General features: G+C 42.0%; 1 protein-coding gene across 18 annotated transcripts in view; it reads left to right on the top strand.

Moving 5' to 3' along the window:
* The window catches only part of NFYA (nuclear transcription factor Y subunit alpha), a 52,292-nt gene extending 36,597 nt beyond the window's left edge, over positions 1-15,695 (top strand). For 17 of the 18 annotated variants that reach the window (XM_069756379.1, XM_069756376.1, XM_069756374.1 and 14 more), the window contains 3 exons: positions 4,448-4,549; positions 12,743-12,785; positions 12,874-15,695. In XM_069756379.1, the coding sequence (XP_069612480.1) occupies positions 4,448-4,549; positions 12,743-12,760 (120 nt within the window). In that variant the 3' untranslated portion in view covers positions 12,761-12,785; positions 12,874-15,695. The remainder of the gene's footprint in view (positions 1-4,447; positions 4,550-12,742; positions 12,786-12,873) is intronic. The other variant, XM_069756367.1, reaches the window with a different exon arrangement.
* Positions 15,696-16,481: the final 786 nt, after the last annotated feature.

Here is a 16,481-nt window from a genome sequence, read left to right as displayed (position 1 = left end):
CTACTGCCAGTAAAAATACAGTCCTTCCTGGGGTTAATACTGGACTCCAAGCGTCAGCTCTGCCTCCTTCCACAAAACAAAGTGGACAAGATAATAATCCTGACCAGTACAGCAATACGTCAACCCGCAATGACTCTCAGAAAGGCGATGTCCCTTCTAGGCTCGTTAACATCGTGTATACCGGCAGTAGAATGGGCACAATTCCACCTAAGACATCTACAGTGGGAAGTTCTCTCAGCTCAAAGACTGTTAAGAGGGCATTTAGAAGGAAATCTATGTCTCTCCCTGAGCGTAAGGGATTCCCTAGCTTGGTGGACTGTAGAACACCACCTGACAATGGGGGTCCGGTGGAAAAATCCGGTCATAGACATCATCACGACCGACGCAAGCGGTACAGGTTGGGGAGCTCATCTGAGATCTCACTCTGTACAAGGTACCTGGTCCATACGAGAAAAGAACTATGGATCAAACGAAAAAGAGCTGTGGGCAGTGGAGAAAGCCCTAAGACATTTTCTCCCTTTACTCCAAGGTCGCCATACTCGAATCCTAACAGACAATCGAGCAGTGGTGGCATGTCAATCATCAAGGGGGGACGAGGTCCAAAGGCCTCATGAATGCGTCAAAACTCCTCTTCCAACTGGCAGAACAACACCTGTTATCTCTGTCGGCACTACACATCAGGGGCATAGAAAACACTCAAGCAGACTTCCTGAGTCGCAGAGGCTTAAGACAGGGGGAATGCTCCTTAAACCCCCAGATATTTCAGCAAATAGTCCAAGCCTGGGGCTCACCAGAAATAGACTTGTTTGCCAACTCACACAACAAAAAAGTCAGAAAGTTCTGCTCCTTTAATCCAAAAGAACATCCCTTCGCAGTAGATGCCCTACTAATACCTTGGAAGTTTTCTCTGGCCTACGCATTCCCCCCGATAGTGATGATCCCAGCTGTGATCCGGAAGATGAGAGAGGATCAGGCGAAAATTATCCTCATAGCTCCATTTTGGCCAAGGAGACCATGGTTCTCCCTTCTAAGGCAGATGTCGGTAACAGATCCATGGATTTTGCCAGAAATTCCGGACCTACTAACCCAGGGCCCAGTAACCCACTCTCAGGTGAAGGGCTTCCATCTGGCAGCCTGGAATTTGAGAAGGCGTTACTAAGTCGCCATGGATTCTCTCCAGGATTAATCTCCACCCTGTTGAAAAGCAGAAAACCCATAACTTCTAGAATCTATGGTAGGACATGGAAAAAATTTCTTGACTTCCTGGGTGAACCATTGGGGGAGGTGGCTCCAGTGGGTCCTATCCTAGAATTTCTGCAAGCAGGATTACATCTTGGGTTAGCAACCAGCACCCTTAAAGTTCAGGTTTCAGCCTTGGGGGCCCTGTATAACTGTAATCTTGCCTCAAATAGATGGGTTTCACGATTCATAAAATCTTGCAGTAGATCTCGGCCGGTCGTTATCCCAAAAATCCCTCCTTGGGATCTAAATTTGGTCTTAGAAGCTCTAACTAAACACCCTTTCGAGCCCTTACAGGAGTTATCACCTAAGTTACTTACCCTTAAAACAGTTCTTCTAGTAGCCCTAACATCGGCACGTAGGGTAAGTGATTTGCAAGCCCTGTCAATATCCCCTCCTTATACTCAGGTTTTTGATGACAGGATCGTTCTAAGACCAGACCCGGCTTATCTCCCCAAGGTGGTTCAAAAGTTCCATAGGAGTCAAGAGATTACCTTACCATCTTTCTGTAGTAATCCCAAAAATCCAGGGGAACAAAAGTTCCACATGCTAGATGTGAGAAGATCTATGTTACAATACATATCTATGACTAGTCAGTGGAGGAAAGACCAAACCCTATTCATAGCCTTTCAGGGTAGCAAAAGAGGGTGTGGGGTAGCTAAAAGTACTTTTGCTAGATGGATTAGGGAGGCCATTAGTTTATCCTACTCTGCGGGTGGCACTCCGGTTCCTGAAGGCATCAAGGCTCACTCTACCAGAGCCATGGCTACCTCCTGGGCGGAAAAAGCTGAGGTATCAATTGATCAAATTTGCAAGGCTGCTACCTGGTCCTCACCCTCAACTTTTTTCAAGCACTACCGGCTAGACCTTTCCTCCTCTGCTGACCTAACCTTTGGTAGAAGGGTACTCCAAGCGGTGGTCCCTCCCTAAGGTTTCATTCTACAAAAGTCTCTCAGGTGTGCCGTCATGGGGGAAGGGAAAACACCAGGGTTACTTACTGGTAACAGGTTTTTCCGGAACCCATGACGGCACCTGTATATTCCCCCCCTTTATCACCTTTTCGGTGTGCACTATTGTTTTGGGTGCTTTTTTAGTTAATATGATGTGGTGTTGGATTGCCATGTGTACTAACCAGGGGGGCCTCTCATGCTCTGAAAACCAACTGAAGCGAGGGAGAGGTACCGCCCTTTTATTTTCAGTAGGGTTTCCTGTCCTGGCTGGGCGGATCCCCTCTCAGGTGTGCCGTCATGGGTTCCGGAAAAACCTGTTACCAGTAAGTAACCCTGGTGTTTCACACTAGGAGATGGTTAAAAATGGCACCAAATTTGTCCCACAATTTCTGCTGACTGTAGAAATACTTCGTATATTGCTGTACAATACCGCTTAGCCATACGGAGAGACTCGGGAGGGATGGAGCGCTGTTTGCCTCTTGGGGAAGAAATTTTCCTACAATAGTTAGCAGACTCCATATACAGATCCTTTAAGTGCCAGAAGAGCAGAATCTTCCCTGAAGTGACCTCATTTTGGAAATTATACATCTTGGGTAGTTTATCTACAGGTGTAGTGACAATTTTGACTCCATGGATGTTTTCTAGAAACAAGCAGAACAGAGTGAAAATTTCAAATCTGCTATTGTGGTGCCCGTACAGTGTGCCAAGCTCATGCATGGCTCCAGAAGCATCTGTATATTAGGCTTGCTCTAATCGCTACAGAAATGCCAAGCTTGTGTATGCTAACTGCTGTTTAGGCATACTGTGAAGCTCAGCAGGGAGATGGGCATTTGGAAGCTCAGAATTTGCTTAATTTCTTTTGAGGGGCCATAGTTCTTTTCCAGAGCCTTTGTGCTACCAGTAACTTGGAAGCCCCTGTATTTCCACTGACAGATGACGGACCTGAGTGAGGACTTTTTTTGTGGATTAAGTTGAAGCTTTTATTGGGAACATTTTACATAACATTTGGGATTACATTTATCCTGCGCTCTACACTGAGTACTTATATAATGGTTTCCAACTAAATCTCCGAATGACGTGATTCAGATTAAACACCCAAGGGATCCATTCACCATAATAAGCAGCTGAGTTACTCTAACCTCCAACTTCAGTGTTGTCCTTCTTTTCAGAGGTGCACAAAACTGTGACACTTTTATAAACGTCTAGAAAGACGGACACAGCCGGATCAAAGGTCAGACAGAGTCCACGGTGTCTCCATATGCCTCATTACAGGAAATTTTAGATTTCAGAGATTTACATGGAAACCACGGTGTAAGCACTCAGCGCAGAGCACAGGATAATGTGCCCTGAGCCTTACTGCGATCTTTAAAAGGAAGAATGAAAAAATCAATAGTGGGTGAAGAATTGTTTTTTTTTTTTTTTTTTTTTTTTTTTTTACACCATTCCTAAGTGATTAGATTACTTTATTCTTTGGGTCGATGTGATTTACAGTGATACCATATATATATAGTTTTTTGTTTGGTTTCTATAGCACACTAAAAAAACGTATTTTACAAAAGCGTTTTTGGCTCACCATATTCTGAGAGCTATAATTTTTCCATATTTCTGCTGATAGTCGTGTAAAGGCTTGTTTTTTAGGGCCGAGTTGACGTTGTTATTGGCACCATTTTCGGGCACATGACATTTTTGATTGGTTTATTAACTCAGAATTTTTTTTATTCTTTTTTTTTTTTACGCTGTTTACTGGATTTGAGATTGTTGATATTTTTCAACAATTTGGTTCTGAAGTCCTCAGACAATTTTCTTCTCTTTCTCTTCTTCATGCTTAGTGTGGCGCACATAGACACACAATGCAAAGATTGCGTCAACCTCTTCCCTTTTTTTTTCTCTGGTTTTAACTGTGAATTTCATATTGCCTAAACTTATTACTTGCAATAGGTTAGTTTGAAATGGCATCACATGTTTGAAACAAAGTTGGAATGGTACCAACAATTTTGTCTTGCCCATTTTTGGGGTTTTGTGTGAAGTGATGTCCAAGTTGCCATTTTCTTTCTGTTTTCTTTGTGGTGTTCCAATATAACAAAACGTGTAGTTGCAATAACTTTCTGGGAGACTCGGTTCATTTTCTGGAACAATTTTGGGCAGGACCATAAGATAGATAATATATATCTATATAATCTCTTTGTGTTTGTATATCTATAATGAGAGATTTTCTTTTTTACTTTTTTTTTCAATCATATTTTATTTTTGGCTTCCAGAAATATTTGCATGAATCACGTCATCGTCATGCTATGGCTAGAAAGAGAGGAGACGGAGGACGCTTCTTTTCTCCAAAAGAAAAAGAGGGTCATCATTTGCAGGTAAATGCTGTGTAAATGTAAAAGCTTGAAACTGGAATGTTAACATTGAAAAGCTCCTTTCTTTATATCCATTCTGGCTAACAGAGAGAGAGGTCTTAGATAGGAAATTTCTCTGATATTGATATACCCTTTAAAGGAATCTGTCATTGTGATCAAACCTCCACCTTTTTCTGAAATACATCCCTCCATAAATGAAAAAGACACATTTTAATACATAAGTAAATGAAGCTACAGTGCCATTGGTGTATTTTAAGCATTTTGTTAGCCGTTCACGCTTGCGAGAAGACAGAAGCAGTTTGACTCCTTCTGTCTTCAATTTTACCAGCTACACAGCTCTGTGCTTAATGCAGTGTACCAAAGCATCAGCATCACCTGGTGTATGGCTGCAGTCGTAGCAGACCCAGGTCAGTTGTTAGGAAAAAAGAAAAAGTTGCTTCCTGCTCCCTGTAAAAGCTTGACTTTCTAATAAAGTTAAAACTTGTGAAAGAGAGCCTGTCAGCAGGATTGTGTTGAGTAACCTACAGTGTCAGGTCGGTGCCGTTATACTGATTTAAATGATACTTGGGTTGATGAAATCTGTCTTGTGGTTGTTGTTTAATCTTTATATTCAGTTTTGAGTTAATGATATGCTCATGGGTGGGCTGTGGGGGTGTCTTTATGTGGTGCACTGAATAAGAATCAGTGACCTGTCAGAAGCCATACTGATAAATACCTGTACCTAAGCAGAGCACCACATCTTACTACACATAAACATATTGGTTCTACTGCAACATGTATAAAACATATAACAGGTAATACCATCTAAGGCTGTGTGCATACGGTGGGTGTGCTTTTGATGCGTTTTTGCGACAGGGTTTTCCACTCGTAAATGGGCAAAAAGGCTATGGAAACCTTGTGAATGCTAATTCACTGACAATCCTGAAGTGTTGTGCACATGATCAGTAACTTTCCTTTTGAGTAATTGAAGTGCGTTTTTTTCTGCAGCATGTCAATTCTTTGTGCAGTGTTTTCTCCTTCGCCTCATTGGGGGACACAGACCGTGGGTGTATGCTGCTGTCACTAGGAGGCTGACACTAAGTGATACAAAGAAAGTTAGCTCCTCCCCTGCAGTATACACCCTCCTGCTGGCTCTCAGCTCCTCCCCTGCAGTATACACCCTCCTGCTGGCTCTCGGCTCCTCCCCTGCAGTATACACCCTCCTGCTGGCTCTCAGCTCCTCCCCTGCAGTATACACCCTCCTGCTGGCTCTCAGCTCCTCCACTGCAGTATACACCCTCCTGCTGGCTCTCAGCTCCTCCCCTGCAGTATACACCCTCCTGCTGGCTCTCAGCTCCTCCACTGCAGTATACACCCTCCTGCTGGCTCTCAGCTCCTCCACTGCAGTATACACCCTCCTGCTGGCTCTCAGCTCCTCCCCTGCAGTATACACCCCCCTGCTGGCTCTCAGCTCCTCCACTGCAGTATACACCCTCCTGCTGGCTCTCAGCTCCTCCACTGCAGTATACACCCTCCTGCTGGCTCTCAGCTCCTCCCCTGCAGTATACACCCTCCTGCTGGCTCTCAGCTAACCAGTTCTTGCTTAGTGTAGGAGGCACATGGGTCTGTTTCAGACCCCAACGTTTTTATTTTATTGTTTACTTTTCTGTAAATTTTTATGTTTTAATTAACGGAGTGAAGGGGGCGACGGTTCCTTTCTAGGGTCTGCTCTCCCCCGAACCTTCAATAGGCGAGCACGGCGAGTAAACCTCCCCGTACCTCTCCTGCGACGACTGGGGCATGCCTAATCTACGCTAGGGCGACTGTTCCTATACGGTCCCGATCTCCCCCCTGTAAGATGGCGAGCACATAGAGTATAGCTCTTATGTGCATCTCCCGGGCTCCACCGCACTCAAGCCCTCACCTGTTGGCTTCATGTAGTCCCCACAGTAGCCTAAGTCCCCTGTGGCAGGCACATATGAAGATGCACAGACGCTCTCCATCCCCCGGCAAAGGGAGGATCAGTTGAGCTTATTCCCTCGCAATGGAGGCTGCTTCTCTGCTCGGTGGCGGTGAGTAGTTTCCTTCCTGTAAAAAACAAATAAGGAGGGCACCATCCTAGGTATATAATATTTAAAGGGCTCTACCTACATTTAGTCTATAACGATACATGCACTAATCCAAGAACAAAAGCAGGGATCACCTTACAACAAAGTAACAAAATATTTTTATTGCACACCAAAACCTACAACATGGACATATAAAAACAATTAAACATTAACGCCGCTCAGTGTGATTATAACCAAACGGGTACAGAGTGATAGAAAAATTCAAATATATTTTTCCAACAGCAATTTCAGTATAGTTGATGATTGGCACCAAATATCAGAGAGAGATTTATAACCATAAATTATAAATTATTAAACAGGGAAAATATATACAGCATACCAATAATGGTTTAAATGCCCATTTTGACCAACAAAAATACATTACCATTCATACCGCAGATACAGCGTACTCAAGAAGGACCCCACGCCTCATAAACTCTCAAGACAGTGGAGAGCCATAAAGATGCCCTGTTTGCCTGACGCGTATCGTCACAAACGTGACTTCATCAGGGGCGCATAGGAAATGAAGTCACGCTGTATCTGCGGTATGAATGGTAATGTATTTTTGTTGGTGCATGACTGGCTTCGTGGTAACCTTAGGAGGAATTGTTTTTCAGGGGTTGTGTAACGGATATTTTTCCAAATCGGCATTTAACCCATTATTGGTATGCTGTATATGATATATTTTCCCTGTTTTATAATTTATGGTTATAAATCCCTCTCAGATATTTGGTGCCAAGCAAACATATTCAGCCGTCAGGGTTCCGCCTCAAGTCAGTGGGAACTTCACCCCGAAGTCTTCCATCAGATCTGTCCTCACTGGATCTCTCCAGTTGTAGATCGGATGGCGTCCAGACTGAACACCAATGTACTCGAGTTCGTGGTTCGGCCTCGAGATCCTAGAGCCATCGCTCTGCATGCTCTGGTTCTGCCGTGGTACCAGTTTCCATAACTCCCCTTCCACTACTTCCGAAAGTCTTTCGGAAGCAGAAAGGGCCCCAGTGATCCTCCGAGATCTGCACTGATCACGTCAGTTTTTGTTTGCAGCAAAACTGCAAGTAGGGACTTTTTCACAGGGAGTTTTCACACGTAGTCCTTCTCTATCGCATACCGTTAGCTCATTGGGACCTTAATGGTCCTAGGCGTCTTACAGTAGACTCTTTTTCATCTGAGCAGCCTTTACTATCAGGGAAGGTCGCCCTTTTTTCTCTGCAATATCCTCACTCTGACGAGTCTTCGGAGCTTGCTGCTCTGCTCTTTTAGACCTTTTTTTCCCTTATTGCCTTCAAGGCAAGGTTGTCCTCCGGCCATCCCCATCCCTTGTCACCAAGGTGGTATTGTATTACCACTGTTATGAGGGCTTAGTTCTTCCCTCATCTCTTTCGGCACCAGTCCACAAAATGGAATGAGTTCCCCATATTCTGGATGAAGTGAGTGCTCTGAGTAGGTACGTCTCGAGGACTGCGTCCTTCCGAAGGTTGGACGCTTTATTTGGGCTTCCTGACGGTAAGAGGAAAGCTTCCTGACGTTTTCAGGAAGGGTTTAGCCGTTTCATCGGCCATGATAGCCTCGTTTCACTATCCAGGAGTCCTTCCGTACTAATGTCAGCCTATCTCCTGGTCTATCAAGGGTTCTAGGCACCAGGCGTCGGCAAGGCACACCTGCAAGTTTGCGGATTCGTCCAGTCCACATGCATTCTTGAGGCACTATAAGTTCCACACTTCCACAGATGTGAGTCTGGGCAGGCAGACTCTGCGGGCCGCGGTGGCGCACTTGTAAGTAGCGGTTACACAGGGCCTGATCTGATGTTGTCCCCACCCAGGGACTGCTTTGGGACGTCCCACGGTCTGTGTCCCCAATGAGGCGAAGGAGAAAGAGGGATTTTTGTGTACTCACCGTAAAATCCTTTTCTCCGAGCAAATCATTGGGGGACACAGCTCCCACCCTGTTATTAGCTTATGCTCGTTTTTATAATCTGACATGTTATTCTCTCATATATAATATGACATGCTATACGCTCATACGTTGTTATTGATCTCCTACTGCTTTTGCACCGAACTGGTTAGCTGAAAGCCAGCAGGAAGGTGTATACTGTAGAGGAGGAGCTAACTTTCTTTGTATTACTTAGTGGCAGCCTCCTAGTGGCAGCAGCATACACCCACAGTCTGTGTCCCCCAATGATTGGCTCGGAGAAAAGGATTTTACGGTGAGTACACAAAAATCCCTCTTTTTACCCATTGACGTCAATTGAATCATTCAAATCCGCAGCAGAGTTTTTGTTTGCATTTTTACAGTCTTCTTATGGAGTTTCCCACTCTTATCATCTGTGTGACAGCGTTGGATACACCGGCCCGATGGTTCTGATCATCAGTATTGCTACCGCCAGTAAGGCTGGTTTCACATTTGCAGTTGTATGCGCAGCGTTTCTGACGCATACATCCACATTCGTCTTAATTTCCTATTTTTAACATTGTAGACGCAGGTGCATGCGTTCGCACACGTTTGTTTATGCATGCGTTTTTTCGCAGTGTGCGGCTAACGTACCATGTTGCAATTTTTGAGGCTGCAAATTTCCGTCAAATATGCGCAGGCATGCGGATGAAGGCGTTAAAAAACCCCGCATTACTGTCTGTGGGAACGCATGCGTTCGATGCGCTTGCGTACTTCAGACTGCGCATGTCCAGGAACTGATTTAGACACGCCCTCCCGGAAATATCAAACGCATGCGCATAGAAAGCGTAAACGCAGCGTTTTTTTGCCGTCATGCGTAATCTGATGTGGATAAAAAACGCTGCGTTGGCATTCGTTGGCTTGCGGTTGCGGTCAAGACACTGCGGACTCAACCGCAAATGTGAAACCGGCCTAAGACAGTCAGCCAGAGCTCTGCGGGGTCATGCTGTCAGATATCACCTTGACCCACAGCGGTGACCTGGGGTAAAAAGCTTACCACAGGTCAGCAGGCATAGGCTGATGAGGCATATATCTATACTTACCTAACACCAAATCCCTGATGCCCTTGTCTCCTAGAAAAAATGTAAGATAATAAACCACCATATACTCACCTTTCTGCCGTAGTCCACGTAATCTCAAGTGTCCCACGGCGATCTCGCGTGTAGAACAGTCACATCGGGAGATGTGACTGCTCTAACTGGCTGCCAACGATACACTGTAGGAGCGATTACATCTTGTCAGTGTATCACTGAGCTGCCGTGAGAGAGTTCACCGGAGTTAATCATCTCTGGTGCTCTTGCTTACGGCACTGTTGTGTGAGAACTTTCTCACGGCAGCTCAGTGATACACTGTGGGAGCGATTACCTCCTGTCAGTGTATCGCCGGCTGTCTTTGAGAGCAGTCACACCAGTGACTGCTCTCCACGTCATTAGGATCGTCGTGGGACATTATGGATTATCTTCTCTGCAGACAGTTGAGGATTATTGTGGTTTATTTTTGTTGCAGGAGACTGCGTCGGCGGATTAGGCGTTCGTTGAGTATGGTTTAATGAAGATTCAATAAAGGAGTCTGTGTCATTATTGCAAATAAAGGACTTTATTCTGGGTGTGTGTTTATTTTTTATACAATATCACTATGGGGCTACTAATGGATAGGTGTCTTATAGACACCTCTCCATTACTAACCTGAGGGCTTGATGTCACCTGACAATACAAAGGTGACATCAATCCCACAAATATGAACCCCACTTGTCACCGCTACAGAGCAAGTGGGAAGAGGGAGGCTAAGCTCCAGAATTGGCATATCTTATAGATGCGCCTTTTCTGAGGTGGCTGAGAGCTGATTTTTTTAGTCTGGGAGGGGCCAATATCCATGGCCCCTTCCTGGGCTATTAATATCTGCCTGCAGCTGTCTGCCTAACCGATGCTGGTTAGATTTTATAGGGGGAGGACCCCAAGTCAATTATTTTCTGGGGTCCCTTTGTAAACTAGCAAGTAAAGGCTAATCAACCAGCTGTGAGCTGATATTAATAGCCTGGGAACGTTTATGGCTATTGGCTCCTTCTCAGAATATTAACATTAGCCTTAAGCCATCGGCTCTCCCTCTGCTGGTTATTAAAATTACGTGGTAGCCCACACCCTTTTTTTTTTTTTTTTTAAATTTTTTCTTTAAAATTAACAGTTGCTGTTTGGTTACAGCCTATGTACATGCATTCTGTTGATGCTCCTACATAGACTGGTGACAATGTGTTGTGTCTTCGTGTTTACTTACTGGCTTACTAATGAGGGTGTCGGGCAAAAATATGCTCTTGTCCAGCCCCAGATCACGAGTTTTGGAGATGCTATGGGTCCCAGGAAAATACACATTATTCTTTCTTACAAATTTTGGATTCATTTTTCATCGCTTAAATTAAAAAAAGAACTCATACATGTTTGGTGACTGCAAACTCATAATGACCTGGAGAATCATATTACCACATCAGTATTACCATGTAGTGAACATGGTAAATAAAGCCAAAAACAATTGTGGAATTCTCTTTTTTTTTGCAATTTCACCGCAGTTTTTTTTTTTTTTTCATTTTCCAGTACACTATTTGGTAAAATAAATGATGTCATTCAAAAGTGCAACTCATCCTGCAAAAAAAAAACAAAAACAAACCCTCATATGGCCATGCTGACAAAAATAAAAAAGTTGTGGCTCTGGGAAGGTGTGGAGAAAACGCAATGGAAAATCGCCCAGCGGTGAATGGGTTAACTAGTTTTTAAGTTTTCTAATAAAGTCAATCTGTTACCGGGAGCTGTAAGCAATATTTCCTCTTTTCCTATGGACATACGCGTTTGGTGAAAACTGATTTTCTCCCTCCTGGATTATTGGAACCGTATGGAGCTATATGTTCTCTTTTTTTTGCCAAATCAGTCCTGCCAGTGACTCATTTTACTGAATTTTTGCTAGTTTCCTTTGTAACTGATAACGTGGATAGGAAAAAATGATGGAAGAAAAGTTTTGATATTTATAAAATCTATTATACAAAAAATTTAAGTAGGACCGTATTAGAAACTGCTGCAGATCCAAGGACTTCAATGAAATCCACATATCGATAAAATATCCGTTGTCTGCACTCCGCAAAACAAAGTTATGCCTTTATTAAGCCATGTGGTTACAGCAAAGTTTCAGTTCCTCTTGGAACGGCGCAAAAAAAAGGTTCTGGGACTGAAACACTGCTCTAATATGGCATAATAAAGGCAAAACTTTTTTTCTTGATTTTGATGTTCTGCCATTTTGTGACATCTGTGATGTAACAACCCCTTTTGAAAAGTGAGATTTTAATCAATATCTCACTGAAGACCAAAGCAATTTCCAAAATGTTGACAAGACTGTTTCATAGAACATTGTTTTTAAAGGGAACTTGTCATGTAAAATAACACTGTTAACCCGCAGATATGGGGTTTATCTGCAGGTTAATAGCATTCTGACACCGAGCAGCTACTGAATCACGTTCACCCTCTGTGTTTTATTTATGTGCTCATTTATATAGCACCATTAATTCCAAAGCGCTTTAAAGACCTTATCTGTTCTCCAGAAATGCAACAGATGTGTTTAGGATCTTTGTAGTGTTGGAAGAGTACCCATCTACCTAGTCATTAAAGGGTTAAAATGTGCTAAATATATTAATGTGGTTCTTGATGTTTTGATAGATTACACAGTCTTTAAGTTTACATCACCCATTAGTTGGCTTATTTTGTAGCAGAAATGTGTTACCACTTTGACAGTGTTGCATGTAAAGCCACACCGCTTTTCAGATAAGCCACACACATGTTCAGTGAGAATATTTTCCCTAGTCGGGCAAGTTATAAAAAGTGTCTAATCACATCAGAAATGTGGTGAAAGTCATAAAGTTTTTTTTTTTGTGAAATAACATTATCCTGGTACATTGATAAATATCCCTCATTGTCATCAGTAATTGTATAATTTTATAGCAAAGGGGGTCTACAGAATATTTATCTTGACTGAACCTTTTCAAAAACGTCAGCACCCCATGTGAAAATTTAGGAGACTGCATATTCTAAACGCGCAAATGATTTAAATCGTTTTAATTTCTTACCAAACTGATGAAACTGAACTAAATTAAATACATGATCTATTTTTTTTTTAAATTCAGGATGTGGAGTTTCATTAAACAAAAAGATGGAGCCGATACAACGGTAAAAACTTTCTGGAAGAAGTTTTTTTTTCTTTGTCTTTGTTTTTATATTTGTGTTTAGGTCTTTCCTAATTTTTCAATTTTTGCAGGATTCATCTCAGGGAAGAGAAGTTTACACAGATGATGCAACCGTTCTAGAAGCATCCTTAATGCATCAGAGATGAAGCTGGAATGTTGTGACATTAGAGCTTCCTCTTTGTCAGATTTATAGCCTTCCTCAACATAGGTTTTGCAAGATAGAACTGTCTAATTTGTTGTATAATCATCTTATGCCAATGCGCAAGGTTACAAATAATAAATGGAGCTTTAAAACACCTCCCTCCATGTCAGCGACATTCCTTTGCCATGGCTCCTGTCTATGTTGACAGGCTGCAGTGATGACATCATCACTGCAGCCTGTAAATACAGGCAGAAGCATGTGGAAGGAAGCACAGCAATGTAAGTAACTCTACATGCAAATCCCCTTTTGAAGGGAAGCTAGCATCAGAATTCTCCAAAAGTGTAATTAAATGTCTCCTGTCACATAATTCATATGGCAGTCTGTCTTAGCCACATCTGAATGGGCTGCAGTCTAAATAAAAACAGCTCCAAAGTCCAGTGCCTCAACTAACAGAAGCAAGATACCAGAACTGCCCAAAAAGTGTTTGACAGGAGAAGAAATACTTTTTTTTCAACTCGCTGCACATGGAGGCCAGAGAAATATCCTGTCAAACTGTCACACACTTCTCCTCGGTTAATGGAGGTGTATGTGCTATTGATACTCCTGTCAGTTGAGACACAGCTTTCCGGAGCTGTGTTTCTTTAGACTCTGTGACTAGGACCGGCTACTGTTTGAATTATGTGATGGAGCCATTTGATTGCATTCTTTGAGAACCCATTTAAATCAGGTTTTTGTGTTTCATGTGTATATGTATATATGTGTGTATATGGAAAATTAGAACAGCACTTAACATATATTAGAAGTGATGGGTGCAGCACCTCCCATGCAAAGAATCCAATTTTGCATAAGTGTATAGATAAAAGAAAAACAGGCAGCTCTCAAGTATTTACAAAGATAGAAAGGGCTTTAATCAGCCCATATGGCATGGTGGTGCATCGGTTAAATTGAACCTTTCTCAAGGCTTCACCTTTTCACACACTCATTAACTGCTTCAATACAAAAATCAGGTCAGAGTCTGCCGAGTCTGTTCAGTGTGGCTATTTGTTTGTGGATTTACTGATCCAACAGGAAGTTTTTGCAAAAAAAAAAAAGCCCCGGTACATTTTAACACAAAACCCTGATTTAAACAAAATGACATTTTCTGATTATCGCTGCCCTTTACGGACTCATGCAGACATCTGTGAAACTCTCCAAGCAAGGACTGCAATGGCACTGTCCATGGGTCTCCTGACCCTAACTCTGAGACCCTTCGAACTGACACTGCATTGCAGTTTGTGCTTGGACCGAGCATCATAGATGTCTGAATGAGTCCTAAGAATTTATGAATTCATTACAAATCTATCGCCTCTTTGATTAGATTGTTCTCTATTTCTGCTTTACAGCAAGCACTGTATATACTTTAATGGGCTTCAGATTTGCTATCAAAAAGGAAATGTTTGTAAAGCTATTAACTGATGTTATGAAAGTCAGTTTATATTAGTCACCTACATCAGTTTTGTTATAAGCATTTTTTTTTTAATTAATGAGTCCACTTTTTTATTTTTATGTATATATATAAATGAATTGATATATTGTTCACCACAAGGGTGTCCTAATTTTGTTTAGAGAGCTGTCTGAAACACAGTTGTATATAATTTTCTAAGTTCCAAAACACATTTCTTCTTTTTAAATTGCAAAGCAAATCTTTTCAGACTAAAAGTATAGAAAACACGAAAAGATCACAGATGAAATGCAGCTCAGTGGATAAAAGACCACGTCTGTCACTCGCTAGTGGGCAAGTGTGCAGCTGGGAAAGTGACAGCCACTCACGGCTAAACAGCTTTTGTTGTCTTTCCTCCCAGTTACCAGTCAACAAGCCTTCAATACTAATCCAGGCCCAAAATGAGCCTCTGTTCTGATCAGCGAAGGGCTGGGTCTTTCAATTGAGGATAGGGTTAAAACTAAGGACTTTATTTAAAAAAAAAAAAAAGCAAAGCTTGGGAGTCTACTGGCATTGGTTTTACCCAGTCCACTTTTATCACTTATTGTTAATAAAGCTGACTCTGCATTTGGCAACCTATTTTTACCATCATATTCTTCACAATATTGTTTATTTATTTTTTATCCACTGTAAAAACATGTAATTGAAAAATGTTCTAAATTTGTAACTGTAACAATATCTTTGTACTGTGTTATCCAGTAGGAAGAAAAATAGTTAAGACTATTCTCTCAATTTTGACAATTTTTCTGAATTTAACCCATCTACACCTACTGCTTTGTTAAAAAGTGCTTCTAATATCTCCCCAAATAGCTTGATTGGTAATCTTGTGCCAGTGTTGGCTCCTGTTGACATTGATCACGCATATATTATCACATAATATATCATATAATATATTTCCGCATGTTTTATCTTAAGGCCCTCAAGTAGAGTAGTAATGTTATGACTGTTGATGAAATGTGACACGAAGAACTTTCTGTTTTCTGAACAAAACCTGGGACTTATGTCAAACCCAGCAGATTTTCTTTGTGCATGAAGATCTCACTATAAACTTGGCATGTGGGGATGTTATATTTCTGACATTGGACATGTCTAGAGAATCAGGGCAGACATAAATTATGCATTTGTTAATTAACAAAATATTTGTACATATCTTCTTTTTATTTTATATATTTTTTTCAGATGGTCTTCTTTTTGGTTTCCTTTTTTTAATTAGCTGTATTTGTAAGTACTGTGTACCTTGCCCAGCTAATAATAAAACCTTTATAAACCCAGTGATTACAATTGATCTTTGTTTCATAAGTAGATACTGTGTGTTAAATAAATGGGATTCTGTAAATTACAGGTATAGCCAACTATAGCAATAGAATAAGTATTTATACAGTTTGTAAATTATATTTATGAAATATGTTGGAAGTTGTTTTCTCTAGGATTTAATGGCAGAAGCACATATGACCATTGTGGAAGTGAAGCCCAAATTTGCCTCCAAATCATTGCATATATGCATGGAATTTATGACAAAGATGCAAATATAACTGAGGTAATAATGTGCTCAACCTCGCTGCTGAGTTAATCTTCAGGAATACACTGCAAACAAAAAGCAAATGAGCAGTGCACTCTGGTAGATATGAGAAACAACCCTTTAACCCCTTAGTGATCTGACCAATTTTTACCTTAACCCCTTTCTGACATTTCTCATAATAATCTGTCCCTGGGCCTTATTGACTAGGAACGGATTATTACGTCATTGCGATCACCCATGCACATGGGTTGTGTGCGGGTGATTGCCACCATCTGTCAGCTCATTTTGACAGGTGACACCCGGCACTAAGTTGCAGGAACAGTCACTCACAGCTCCTGTCACTTTAACCCCCAAAATGCTGCTATTGCAGCATTCCTGGAGCTGGCATATGGATGACAGCCCTTCTGCCCTTGGGTCGGAGACCCCGCGATGTGACACGGGGTCTCGATCGTTGTCATGGTGAACCAATGTCGTCATGATGACATCCAGACCACCAGAGCTAGGAAAGTTGCTTGATGATGAACAGTGCATGATCAGC

The sequence above is a fragment of the Ranitomeya imitator genome, chromosome 3 (genome assembly GCF_032444005.1).
Source record: "Ranitomeya imitator isolate aRanImi1 chromosome 3, aRanImi1.pri, whole genome shotgun sequence".
NCBI lineage: Eukaryota > Metazoa > Chordata > Amphibia > Anura > Dendrobatidae > Ranitomeya > Ranitomeya imitator.
This window is presented reverse-complemented; position numbering and strand designations above follow the sequence as displayed.